At 35.8% G+C, this 14,852-nt stretch overlaps 1 protein-coding gene across 1 annotated transcript in view; it reads left to right on the top strand.

Moving 5' to 3' along the window:
- The window catches only part of Efa6 (Exchange factor for Arf 6), a 58,879-nt gene that overhangs the window by 27,298 nt on the left and 16,729 nt on the right, over positions 1-14,852 (top strand). The window contains 2 exon segments of the mRNA XM_071658421.1: positions 1,602-1,745; positions 2,054-2,259. Of these exon segments, the coding sequence (XP_071514522.1) occupies positions 1,602-1,745; positions 2,054-2,259 (350 nt within the window).

Genomic DNA, 14,852 nt, shown 5'->3' with positions numbered 1-14,852 from the left:
ATTAAGTATAATGAATAGATATGTATAATTGGTCATGTGATCTTCCATACAATAGGTTAGCAAGTGGCTAATAAGAGACCTACATGAATGAGGGCAGGTGCAAAATCTAGCTTAAAAAAATGCCTTTTCCCATTACAATCTTCATTTTTTTTCTGCTGTAAATGTTTATTTCTCTGAGTAAAGTCCTTAACTGCATGAGGTTGTAGATCATGTTTGATTGCCCTTTTAGTATCTTTTCAATGATTTATTTTGTCAAAGTGTTTTTTACTATAAGCTCTAGTTTCCTATTCATCAAAACAAAGAACGCACAGTTCACATAACTTCAAACACAGAAAATTGTATTACTAGGAAAGACTAATTTCTGAACTTTGTTGAGGGTTGAGATGTAAACCTACTGTTCTTTCCTGACTCATATATTGTTTTTGCTTTGATACCGATATATCTATTTAATGAGTTTAGCTCTCAAACATGACGTAATGATTTCTTTTATTTATTATACTTTGTCGCTGTCTCCCGCGTTAGTGAAGTAGTGCAAGGAAACAGACGAAAGAATGGCCCAACCCACCCACATACATATGTATATACATAAACGCACACACATGCACATATACATACCTATACATTTCAATGTGTACATACTTATACGTACACAGACATCTTTTCTTTCAAACTATTCACCATGTCCCTCATTAGCGAGGTAGCGTTAAGAACAGAGGACTGGGCCTTTGAGGAAATATCCTCACCTGGCCCCCTTCTCTGTTCCTTCTTTTGGAAAATTAAAAAAAAAAAACGGAACGGGAAGATTTCCAGCCCCCTGCTCCCTCCCCTTTTAGTCGCCTTCTACGACACGTAGGGAATACGTGGGAAGTATTCTTTTTCCCCTGTCCCCAGGGATAATAATACACAGACATATACATATATATACACCTGTACACATTCATACATGCTACCTTCATCCATTCCCGCCACACATGAAATGGCACCCCCCTCCTCCCACGTGCATGCGAGGTAGCGCTAGGAAAAGACAACAAAGGGCACATTCATTCACACTCAGTCTCTAGCTGTCAAGTGTAATGCACCATAATGGTATTGCCATTTAACATCAGTTTTAGAGATGAAAACTAAAAAGCTCTTTCCACTCATGGATTGATAGCCTTCTAGATGAGAAGGGGTTAGCTTAGTACAAGGTTGACATATTTAGGAGACTGCTTCCCAGCCTCAGAATAGGACAACTGTCATTCAGTTTACGAGTACACAATGCTGCTACTACACTGCCATTTCAAGAAAGTTGAACTTAATTTGGCTGATTCATAAATGGGCCCAGCTCACAGTTGGCCATTTTTTAATAGTATGATGATAGCGTGTTATCATTTTGCAGACATCTGATTGATATGGTTATGCAAAATCAAAATACCCCATAACTTGTTCCATTTAGGTGAAAGAAGTCTCTGCTCAATACCAAGTTTCCTCAACATTCAAAAAAAGGATAAAGCATAAATGTTGAACTTTATTTTTTTAAATTACTTATGTTTTACAAATCCATTCTTACTGATTTCGAAGTTCTGTCAGTACTTTATTAATAAAAGGTAAACTCTTATCAGACTGAACAGCTGGAGGACCACACACATCGTTTAGCACAACTAGAACAAGAACTAGAGGATCACAAGGCTCACCCCCCAGAAAAGAACAGCAAGGCATACTCCATGTCAAATTATCGGGAAAAGGAGGCATACTTGATCAAGGAGGTGAGAATTGAGAGTGTGCATGCAAAATGTAGAGTACATTTGTGCTTTCATTTCTCAAAAGAATTGAATACAGTGTTTTCAGATATGGTAATTTAGTATTTGTTTAGTATTGTGATTGTTTTATGAAACTCCTGGGTAGTTTGGTGCATGTAAGAGTTTAGGTGATTTTTATGTGTATACTTTTTTTTATGTTCTTTACCTTGACTGATAATAATTGAACTTGAGATCATTCTTATAATTGTATTAATGTTTTCTGGAAATTATCCTTACATCAGATGAAGTGTACTTTTGAAATTGTGGTATTTCAGGTGAAAAGATATCGGACGTACGTTTATCTTCTTCGTTCTCGACTATCATCTCAGCCACCTGGACAACAGGGTACAGGTGCAGGACTGGATGTTGGTGATCTTCCAGTATTTGAAGCGCGCCCAGCTGGGGAGGGGGCAGAAGGGGGGGATCGTGGGGGCCGAGTTATACCACCACCTATCCCCGAGCGGGCACGGCCAGGTGACAGGTATAGTTACCAACAGGCAGTGCACCACAATGCCTTTCTCTGACCCACCACTGTGTGCTGTGCTGACTACCATCATCTCACTAAATCTTCACACCCTTGCCATCCCATCACACCATACCTCACCCTGGCCTTGTCTGCCTCATAACTGGGCATAGGAAGATGATACTGTCTCATGTTGGTTTACCAGGTCAAGTTGTATTTATTACTGTAATCATATTTTATCCTTAAAGCCAGTCTGGGTTAGCCTTACCTGCCATTCACCCAGACATAGCATCCCTATAGCCAGGCTGGCACTTGCATAGCTATGTGAAATAACTTTTGACCCAGTATCAGATGGTTTTAGTAATGTGTTGACAGTCATATATTATGCCAGTTACAATGATCAAATATCTTTATAAAGCTTAATTTTGAAAAAGTTATTGTTAAATGAGGTATGGTGCAGGGAAGGGTCAATGTCTTTGCTTTTGGGTATGTGACCTGGGAATTGCCTTACACCCCCTTGGGACAGGGGCAGTTTGAGCAAGACTTTTAGAGTATAGTTTGATTGTGTTTTAGCAGTCATTCTAAGCCTTTCAGGTTAGCTCTCCATATATTTTATATCTGACGTTGGGAGTAGATAGCAAAGTAACAGACCTTACGTTGTAAATGGTGAGAAATGTTAAATAGAACTGTATGGCTTTGATGTCTGTGAATGGTGTGTGTTAATGGTTTGTATTTTGGTGTCAGATTTTTATTATTTATACCTTGATGATGATACTCGTGATTTTGAAAATGCATAAGTACAATAGGGCCCTGAAATGTGTTACAAGGGATCTGAGAATTTTAATACAAATAACTGATGTTTATCTTTGTTTTCATAGGTAACTCTCTTTTCACCTGTGTTGTATTCATGACTGCAATGCAAACTTGATTTTTTTTTCATGAGTGTTACATCTTTTCAGTTACACGATCACTAACTGTAGCTTTAAACAAAATGCGGAATACCTCAGCAAAGGTTTCAAGCAGGCTGTTGAACCTATGCCTTTTAAGCACTTGAAGATATGTGACTGAATTGCTTGGGAAAGACTATGCACTTGCTACCCTGCTTCTTATAAATGGCATGTATAATGAAGTAAGAAGAAAGATTATTAGAAACTTCCATTTTCTTAGAGATTAAGATGGCCCATAATTCATAAGTCTTTATGTTTAGTAGTTAAAGATTAATATCTTTTAAAACTTCATTTCTTTCATATCATTTTGTACATGGAAAAGACATTTTATTTATTTACAGCATGAACTTGTTTGCTGAATTCTTCACTAAATATTTAGAGATGCTACCTTTAGTTACTTACAGAATTTGGGGTGACAGAAATGTTAGGTAAGGAACATTCACTCTCAAAGCAGTATAGAGTCATTGATTGATTTGTAAATGAAATACCTGTAATCATGAAAATACAGACTCTATTTGATTTGATTTTGTGAAGTCTACTATACATTATTTATGTCCCAAATTTTCAGTACCAGATTTGTCATTCTCTTCACACAGCAGGGTGGTCCAAGTAGATCTCTTTTCAGAGTAAAACAAAAAGCCTCATTGTTCTAGCTACTTGAGTAAACAAAAGTTAGATAATCAGTTTTCCCCCAGTCTTTAGGAAATAATCATATAGGATGTAAAAGAGAATGCCTCGTGTAAATTGATAATGCTTCATTAAATGCAGAAATAGATCAAATCTTCAGAAATACATCCTGCATATTTTTGCACTTTAGAGAGAGCAGCTAAAGAGGATTAGATATTTGTGGTGAGACCCTGACTCTGGAAAAAACAGCCTTTGATATTAATTTTATATTATGTGCATGAAGACTTAGTGTGCCTGCATCTCTCACAGCAAGTCTTTTTGCACGTTGCCTTTCCTGTGCAGATAAAATGATGTTACTATTTATATAAGTACAAGAGAATAGTTTTTATAACTCTGCCATTTTGGCCAAAGTCATACAATATTTATTTGGTGCATTTGTATGTGCATATATATATATATATATATATATATATATATATATATATATATATATCTTTTTTTATATGTATATGCACATGCCTATTCTGTGTTATGGTTAGGTGCATATGTATGAACATAGTTTAAACATTAGTTAGGCTTTCCAACCAAGTTTGTGTATAGATTTGTATCTTGTAGTGATTAGGTTTTGCCTCACTTTAAAGTTCTGTTTATGTATTGGTTAGGTTTTACATCCAAGTTTGTCTTCAAATTTGCCTGTATGCAGGTTTGTCTACATTCTGTGGACACAAATCATGTTTATTTGTTATATGAATATTTTTCCTTTATCAATAACATTTCAGCCATTCAGTATTAACATCATATTAGAAAGCATCTCTTTAGATAATTCTGACATATCTTTATAATCTTGGATTTGAATTTATGTTGTTTCTTGAAAATTTAGCAACTGCTGATTGTTTCGTTTCCCAGCATCTCGATGTTCATAATTTCAGGGTCCTACAGTATTGATATTTGAATTCACTGATGTTAAACCTCTTTTTGGTGATGTTAAAGTCACTGACGGAAGGTAACTGACTTACAATAAAAGCACTAAGATATGCTTCCCTAAGATGGGATGCACAAGGGTATTTATTGTTCATGTAAATTTTTCTTAAACTAGAATGGAAAACGTGTTATCAATGGAGTGAATGAAAGAACTTTGGGAGTAAAGTTCATATTTTTTTTTAGATATTGTTGTGTGTTTTGTAAGGAATGCATTTTCTTGTTCTAATGGTTCTGTTTTGTGTTGTAAGAATGATATATGCCAAAGTTGTCAATTATTATAAGAACTACACATTCCTGATACTGTACATAGATAAATTTTTCATTTACATATACAAAGAAACATAGCCCAGATTATTCATAAAAGTAACTGGATTTTAGTACATGTAACTTTGGCTATTATAGAGGGATATAAACACTGTAAAGAGTATGTTTACAAAGGGAGATAAATACACATGATTCTTGATTAACAGGGCTGCTGATGAATTATCAGCTGTATGTGGATTCTGTCCACTTATGAATGTACATGTACCTGTTGATGAATGTAAATGGTTAGGCATAATACTAAATGCAGGAAAGAGGGGAAACAGAGGACATGTTTTTGAGATTTAGTCCTTAAGGGTAATTATTTTAGAGTAATTCTGATCTGGTTAATATAGGTTTGAAGGATAGTGATGGCAGCTCTCCCTTTTATGATTTTACAGAGAAGGTAGACATGAAGAGGTAGAAAAGTGAGCAGCACTATATCAAAATATTACTAATATACCACAGGGCACAGGTAGAGTGAAAATCTTCTTCTATTTAAGTATATAGCTAAGTTATGATCTGTTTGCATGGATCAAAGCACCCTGTGGTACTATAGAGTTCACAAGAAATTGTTTTTTGCCTTTAGGGTACTGCATATGATATGTATTTAATGGGCTACAGTTGTCAGAAAGTATATTTTATTAGTATAAATTTGGCAGTGATTCAGAAACTAATAGAATGTAGTAAGATTTAAATGATTAATCATGACACTGAAAACATTCAGGCTATTCGATTTCTGAAAGGAGCTACCTGGATAATTAAAAATCATGTGTAGATATTGTTTGACGTTTTGCAATCTGTGATATGTGGTTAACTTATTTTGGGTCTTCGTTATATCTTTTGCATCACATTATATCATCATTTGAAGTCTCAACATTTTTCATTGCGAAAAAGACAGTGTCACTCCAGATATTAGAGTGATATTAATGTTTTCTTATATGTTACCATGTTTTTGGAGTTTTTCTATTTTTGTTTTATTCTTTTTTCCCCTGAAAGGTTGAAGTAGATATTTCTCACTGGAAGTTTCTGGTTAGATGCTTTCCCAAATATTTTAAATCATTCTAGCACAGTAGAGCTTGAGTATCTGTGATTGTCAAGTCATTATTTTAGCTTAAAAAAGATACTGCTAAGGGAATCCATGATACAGGATTAATGCTGTGTGTTCACATTTCATGAGATTCGTGTATGATATCGGGATGAAGCAGGGTTAGCAGGGCGTTATTCATTATGGTAAGTCCAGAGATGGTATCTCTTATCTGTTCAGGCACCAAACTAAGCTAACCCTTCTCTCCATGAGGAAACCACTGTGAAAATATGGGAGGTGGTGTAAAGATATTTGATTAGTATTATTCTAACTTTCATTCACTTGGGTTATGAATAATCATGCATATTTCCTTGAAACTAACATCATTTTGATGGTGCTGTCATTCCTTTGTAACAAACTAATAAAGTAAACCCTGCTGAAACCAGACCATAGAGGTCAGAGCCTGTTTGGTAATGGATTTCCAGAAGTGCAAGTATACTCTAACCATGCTGTCATTGTACCGTGAATATATTGATACACCAAAATTTTTAAATCTGATATGACACAAAATGCTTCAATAATATCCAAAATAAGAGATAAGTATACCCATACTCATAAAGAAAGAAGTGCTGAGGCAGCTGTAAATCATTACAGTTTGGGATGTTGGTGGAGGGAGTGATCATTATAGTTATGAATGTTGGTGAAGGGAATGCTCAGTGGGATGTAATGTATTTACAGTAGTTGTGCTGTATATATTTACATATTACATGAATTAATGTGTCACATATCTGTAATAATTTTCAATATGAATCAAGCTGTAAAGTGTACGCATGTTTCTACACATCTTGACGGTCTGAATAAAAGCCTTTCACTCATTCAGAATAAATGGTAGGTGACTATATTGCCAGAATTATGAGAAATTTTTTAGGGGAAGAGCATCAAAATCATTCATTGATTTTTTAGTATGTTTGTCGGTGTTCTTAATTGCAAATAGCTAAAGTCTAAAATGAAGAGATGATGCAGGAAGACAGCTCTATTGTAGCACCTTTTGAGCATAATTGAGTTTGCATCGTGGTTGAGTCCGGATTTGAGGGAGTTTATTGTAATTTGAAATCAAGCCTTGTGATTTCTATTTTGTATAAAAGCTATTTACCAAGTTACATCAATTGAATTTCAATATGTAGTTTTTGGAAAATATTGACAGTGAGCTCATGTATGAATGCGTGATAACTATAAAGTCTCTGTAGGGGATGCCCTACTTAGAATTTAGCAAAAAGCCTGTGAAAATATAAATAGACAGAAATGATTTGTCTGTCAGCATTTCAGAGGGCTCAAAACATATCTGAATAACAGGTATACTCAGTCATACATGTAGGTGAAAATAATATTGTATGTTTATATACACTTACATGCACGTATGCATTCTTAGGTAGAATCTACTTCGTAGCATGTGTTACATCCTCAACAGATTACGTTACACATTCCTTTTAAATTTTATGTATTAAGTTCATACTTGAAATATCAAGAGAACCTTTTCATTACAGCTTTGTTTGTGCTTTTCTAGTTACTCTTGCATTTTTACTGGTAAAAACATTTAGTGCAAATCATTCCATGTGCATATTTGCATTTATTTTGTAACCAAAGCCAAAGGACATGCATGTTATTATTATCTGTATTGTGACTGAATTTTTTCATAGAGAATTATATTAGTTAGTCTTCTTAGATGCATCAGTCATCACATTTTACATATGAATCTCATATTTTAGGTTTTGCTGTATGCTTCCATCATGAATGAACATAATTTTTTTGTGGCAAATACTTGATAATCAGATATGCTCATTGGTAATAGGAAATAGTCAAGTAGATGGATCTTGCACAGTGATAGACAAGTTTCAAGAATGCTGTTACATTGGAACTGAGGGGTGGTTAGTGAAAACTTAAATTGCATGCCTTGCTCTTATGTTACTATAAAAGATTCCATATTATAAAGATAAAAAAAATTTCTTATTACTTTTTACCTGTCCTGAGAGTAATAGCATTTTTTTTAGGAAAGGAAGATTTATCAGTGTTTTAGAGCTAAAGATTGTATAACTCGCAGCCATAGTCCAGGGCTCTGACAAAAGACTGCATGGAAACTATATTATATATACTGCTAATGACTGCACTATAATAGTTAGCTTGTGACACACAGTTTACATATATATATATATATATATATATATATATATATATATATATATATATTATTCATTATACTTTGTTGCTGTCTCCCGCATTAGCAAGGTAGCACAAGGAAACAGACGAAAGAATGACCCAACCCATCCACATACACACACACATATATATATAAAGGTCTTCCTTTCCCACAAATCCCTGTAAATTCTGTCTTGCATTCTTTCCACATGCTCATCCCTGTTGTCCTACTCCAATAGATGGTATTAGCTGACTTCCTACCTTACTGCTAGGCAGGCATAAAACACCTTTGTCTGGGCTTATAAAAATTACTAGAATATGTTCATTCATGCAGGCAGTATAGGGACATAAATGCATGGAACCCTCTTGTTAGTAATGAACAAAATCAAGATATAAACTAAGGTATTGCTCTGCTTATCAGTTCTTTATGTCTGGCAGCCCATATTGTGTACTGCATAAAAGTTATTTGCAAACCAAATAATTCTCAGTCAACTGACTCATGGTCAACATTCATTCATTAATGTATGTGCCAAACTGTAAGTAGATGAGCATGTTATGAATTCAGGTTTTGTGTAGCAGGAAGGTATATTCTGAGATGTAGCATTCTGAACAGTAAGAGCAGCTGGTATCTCCAGTTGAGAGATACCCTCATTGAAATCATCTGGCTGTGTGGTAAATTCAAGAGACTCAGTTTCTATAATACAGTCCTGATAGAAATTTTTCATTCAAGTATCCCTGATAGAGTGATGTGCAGATTTGTTTTGGTGTTTTTGCTGGCTATTTTGGCTTATATGTCCAAATTCAACTGGCCAGTTTAGGTGCACTTTACACTTATGTGAAAGTACGGAGACAAACCTACAAGGTGATATCGATAATGATAATTGGCACTTTTTCACATGGGACAGGTGATATATTTTGGGACTTGTACCTGAAGCACTTGGCTGCTTAAGGATATTTCAGAAGAATACTCTTTGCTTATTTGAGTCTTCCATGATAATGAATTCCTTTGTGGTTATCAGCAAGTCTTCCATGACTTAGTTGCACCACACCTGTGGTTAGTATTCCAAATTCTAGGCTTGAATTCCATAGCCCAGTGCAATCCACCCTTACCAACAGTGTTATAATAGGGGCATCTACCACATTTTCAGTGTCCTGGATTTTCTTGTTTAAATTATGAGTTTCAGGTATTGTGCATATAGGTAACAGAGATGTATCATAATCATCAGACAAACAGTATCCAGCCATTTTATAAACAAAAATCAGACAAGTGTACTCAAAGTCCCTTTGCCAGGTTTGTTTGGGAGTGGACATATGAGACAAATGGGTAATTGTATACTTTAATGAAAATAAATGCCATTTACTTTTCATTACTGCCCACTTTCAGTGGGACTTTATATCATACTGTTGATTTTTTCATTCATGTTCACCATTTCCAACATAAGCAAGGTGGCACCAGGAACAAAGAAATAGCCTCATTCACTCACATCCACCCTCAAGCTTTCACTTATAATGCATCAAAACCAGAGCCCACTATCCACAGCAAGACCCACAGACATTTCTGTGGTTTCCCCTGATTGCTTCATATACCTTGGTTCAGCACATTGTCCTCTGTATAACACATCACTCCAGTTTGGTTTATCCTTTGCATGTTAAAGCCCCAAATCATCAAAGCATCTTTCACTCACCTCCTTAGTTTCTCCCTGCCCTTGTTCCCTCCATATATATCCAGACCATTTCAGCACATCCTCTTCAGCCCCCTCCTACAATCTCCTCTTACTACCACACCTCTCTCTTACTCTATCATTTCTTATTAAGCCTCCTCACACACATAAAAGTCCTCAAACATTTTATTTCCAATATATCCATCATCTTCATATTTTTGTCCAAGGCCAACACCTCAAATCCATATAGCACTGATGAAACCTCTAAACCAGGGGTTCTCAACCATGGGGAAATTTTAGGATTTCAAGGGGTAGGATTGGGACCACAGATTGGCCGACTCAAACTGTTGGAATATTGATCTTTTTTAATGATTATACTTTGTCGCTGTCTCCCGCGTTAGCGAGGTAGTGCAAGGAAATAGACGAAAGAATGGCTCAACCCACCCACATACACATGTATATACATAAACACCAACACACGCACATATACATACCTATACATTTCAACATATACATACACATATACATATATACATATGTACATATTCATACATGCTGCCTTCATTCATTCCTGCCGCCACACATGAAATGGCACCCCACTCCCCCCACGTGTGCGCGAAGTAGCGCTAGGAAAAGACAACAAAGGCCACTTTTGTTCACACTCAGTCTCTAGCTGTCATGTATAATGCCCCAAAAACACAGCTCCCTTTCCACATCCAGGCCCCACAAAACTTTCCATAGTTTACCAAAGACTCTTCACATGCCCAGGTTCAATCCATTGACAGCACGTCGACCTGGGTATACCACATTGTTCCAACTCACTCTATTCCTTGCACACCTTTCACCCTTCTGTATGTCCAGGCCCTGATCGCTCAAAATCTTTTTCACTCCATCCTTCCATCTCCAATTTGGCCTCCCACTTCTCATTCCCTCCACCTCTGACACATATATCCGCTTTGTCAATCTTTCTTCACTCATTCTATCCATGTGACTAAACCATTTCAATTCACCCCCTTCTGCTTTTTCAACCACACTTTTTATTACCATACATCTCTCTTACCCTTTCATTACTTACTCGATCAAACTACCTCACACCACACATCATCTCCAACACATCCACCCTCCTCTGCACAACCCTATCTATAGCCTATACCTCACAACCATATAACATTGTTGGAACCACTATTCCTTCAAACATACCCATTTTTGCTCTCTGAGATAAGGTTCTCACCTTCCACACATTCTTCAATGCTCCCAGAACCTTCGCACCCTCCCCCCTCCCCATGACTCGCTTCTGTTTCCATTATTCCATCCACTGCCAAATCCACGCCCAGATATCTAAAATACTTCACTTTCTCCAGTTTTTCTCCATTCATACTTACCTCCCAATTTACTTGTCCCTCAACCCTACTGAACCTAATAACCATGCTCTTATTCACATTTACTTTCAGCTTTCTTCTTTCACACACTTTACCAAACTCAGTCACCAATTTCTGCTGTTTCTCACTTGAATCAGCCCCAGTGCTGTATCATCAGCCCAGATCTTTTTAAAAACTACAATTCTTCAGACTGTACATAATCTACTGGACATTACACAAGAGGATATATGTGTCAGAGGTGGAGGGAAAGAGAAGTGCGAGACCAAATTGGAGGTGGAAGGATGGAGTGAGAAAGATTTTGAGCTATTGGGGCCTGAACATACAGGAGAGTGAAAGGCATGCGAGGAATTGAGTGAATTGGAGCAATGTGGTATCAGGGTTGACGTGCTGTCAATAGATTGAACCAGGGCATGTGAAGCGTCTGGGGTAAACCATGGAAAGTTTTGTGGGACCTGGATGTGGAAAGGGAGCTGTGGTTTCAGTGCGTTACACATGACAGCTGGAGACTGAGTGTGAATGAATGTGGCCTTTTTTGTCTGTTTTCCTAGCACTACCCAATATTGTTGGAACTACTATTCCTTCAAACATACCCATTTTGCTCTCCAAGATAACGTTCTCTCCTTCCACACACCAAAATTCATTTTGGTGTGTCTGAAGATTTGCAAGATTAATGAGAAAGGACTTTGAATTTAAAATGTACATGGAGGTCTTCTAAATGCCTTAAAGATCTTTTACTATTTCTTTTGTCTAACATAGCAGACACATTAGGTTGCTGTGTCCATCATTAATTATATCCATCATGTTTGTGTGTATTTTGGCAAGTCACATAACTTGATAACCTTTAACATAAACTTTGTCACAGCTTGAACTTTCTTTATCAGATACTTATTAAATATTATATTGTTTCCTCGCATCTAAACAACTGAAAGGCATAAGACCCATAACTCTAGTTTGGATTTTACCTTTTATGCCTTTTGTAATGAGGTTTAACCTGTAACAACATACCTTGAACTTGAAGAAAATTCAGTCTTTGGTCATGTTACTTTAAATGCTTATTTCCCATCTTGCAAACAATTGATTGGCATAAGATAAATAGTTTTATTTTGAGTAATAGTCGACTTATAAAAAGGATTAACATGAAATTTACCCAAGCTCATAAGTTTAAGCAAATTACACCCTCGGCCATGGAATTTTAGAGGTTTCCTAGCATTCATACTTTTGATTAGCATAAGAGACGTAACTCTGATTTGCGTTTTATACTTATGAAAATGTTTTACCTGGAACTTAACCTGACTCATAACTTAAAGAAAATCCATCTTAGCCCTTCAATTACTAAACACAGTTTTTCACAGGATGCTTAATCTGTGCAGGACCTGGTTTCTGTAGTTTGAAACTTTATGTTTTTAAAGGGAACCAGTGGGGTTGCTATGGTAGCAATGGGTTGCTAAGGCCCATGATACTTTAACCCATATAAAAATGAATGACCTGTCACAATATGCTAATTTATGGTGACCATATCTTGTGTTCCTTCACTCAGGTTTTACAATTTATTTACAAATCATTACGTAAATGTGCATTAGATAAGCAGTGAATCGATACATCATGCAAAGAGCTTTGCAAAAAGAAATGTAAACTTGCTGAAAGCATATACTTTATTTGTTGCAGTGTTCTTGATAAAGCAAATAGAATTTACAGAGATTTAATAAAAAAAACTTTTACACAACCATCCGAGACTGGCCTTGTAGAAAGTTTTTAGATAGTTTTTGCATTGCTTCATTGTTTCTTATGAGTGATTTATATTCCTGGTAATGTACACATAATATAGGCCTTTAGACAGACTGGTTTGTTTGTCAGTGTTCAGAATATAAAATTTTGTGCAATACTGCCCAACTCCATCACCTTGGGCAAGTTTTTGTATTTTTCCTCAGTGTACAGGCAGTATAGCATTTTTTATTTGTGTTGTCACTGTTTCATATTGGCCACATGGAATGAATTAATTAAAATGTTTTTGACATTTTCCAAACAATACTTCCATACTCTCTGATTTCACTCCAAACTTTGCTGCAAAGTAGGTAACATAAGTGTTCTCAGTAACACACTGCAGTTTATGGAAGTAATGTTTGTATGGTCTTGTGTAGCAGTAAATAGTGGTATAAATGAATGGTTTTAAATAATTGTGGAATTAGTTGTTTAATAAGTATATTTTATTATATGAATGGGATAGAGTGATTGTGATGAACAGTTCAATTGTAGAGGAGGAAATGTGAAAGCTTACACAGAAGTGTTGGATACAATTTTTGCTTTGGGAAAGTGACAGGCATTCAGTGTAATACATTTTTGGATAGGAAAGGATTAATCTTCATTGAGTTTTGATATTTAGAAGTGAATAATAAAGATGACAGTGGGAAAGCTGAAGCTGAGAGTAGAATCTAGCTTGGGAGATTTGGAGGGGCACTGAGAGCTTTGATGACTGGGAGGAATTAAAAGTACAGAGTGTGCAGGAAGCTTACAAGATGGAGTACTTCCTCCATTCTTTAATGTATGGATGTGAAAAAAAAAATAATAGAAAAAGAATCAGAAAAAGACAGAGGATTGGATAATTTACACAAAACAGTTGAAATAGGAGAATGAACAGAAGCTGTGAGATGAAAGGTATGCAGAAAATGGTAGAAGAATGCATAGACCAAAATTTTAATTCTTAAATGCTGAATGTCTTCCCATTTAAACCTCTCATATATTGCTAAAAGTCTTCACATGAAACACTGTGTTTCACAGCCCTCATTTATTCCATATCATTATTTTGACCGGCTCCTAAATGTTGCCTTCATCACAATACATGCTTTCTTAAAAGTGCCACACTGGAAGCAATTTGTTTACATATTTACATACGTAAATAAATGTAATTGTGTATATATGTCTAAATATATATGTAAATATGTAAATAGTAACCATAGATAGTGATAATTATCATTTATTGAAAAGCATCACAAGGCTCACTCTCCAAAACCTCCTCTCCTCCATTACCATCTCACTATCCCTCAGCATGGCAGTTTATGCATTAACTTCAGCACTAAACCAAAGCCATATAAGTTATGGCAGCTCACTCATCTGTACATATCTTTTATATTTACATGTCATTTTTCCATAAATATTGTTTAATGGCATCACTGAAATCATTCACAGGGAACATCCCCCAAGCTAATACATCAACATTAACTACCTTCGTCCACCATTCCAACTGGGTGATCTAAACATTAACCTCAAGGCTCAACTACAGCCATTTATGTTAATTCACCTGTTTGTACATATCCATCAATTTCACAATTATTTCTTTTTATTTATGAAGGCAAAAGGAAAAATTTGAAGACATTTTTACCATTCCATTAAGTCACTCAGCATTTAAGGGTAAAGATGGTATGGCCCTAAAGAAACATGGCAGATGATAGTTTGGTGAAGAATATTTTTGATCTTTGAAGGTACGGTGAAAGGATGAATT

This window comes from Panulirus ornatus, chromosome 66 (genome assembly GCF_036320965.1).
Source record: "Panulirus ornatus isolate Po-2019 chromosome 66, ASM3632096v1, whole genome shotgun sequence".
In the NCBI taxonomy this organism is placed as follows: Eukaryota; Metazoa; Arthropoda; class Malacostraca; order Decapoda; family Palinuridae; genus Panulirus; species Panulirus ornatus.
Note: the sequence above shows the minus strand (reverse complement) of the source record. Positions and strands in the feature narration are given on the sequence as shown.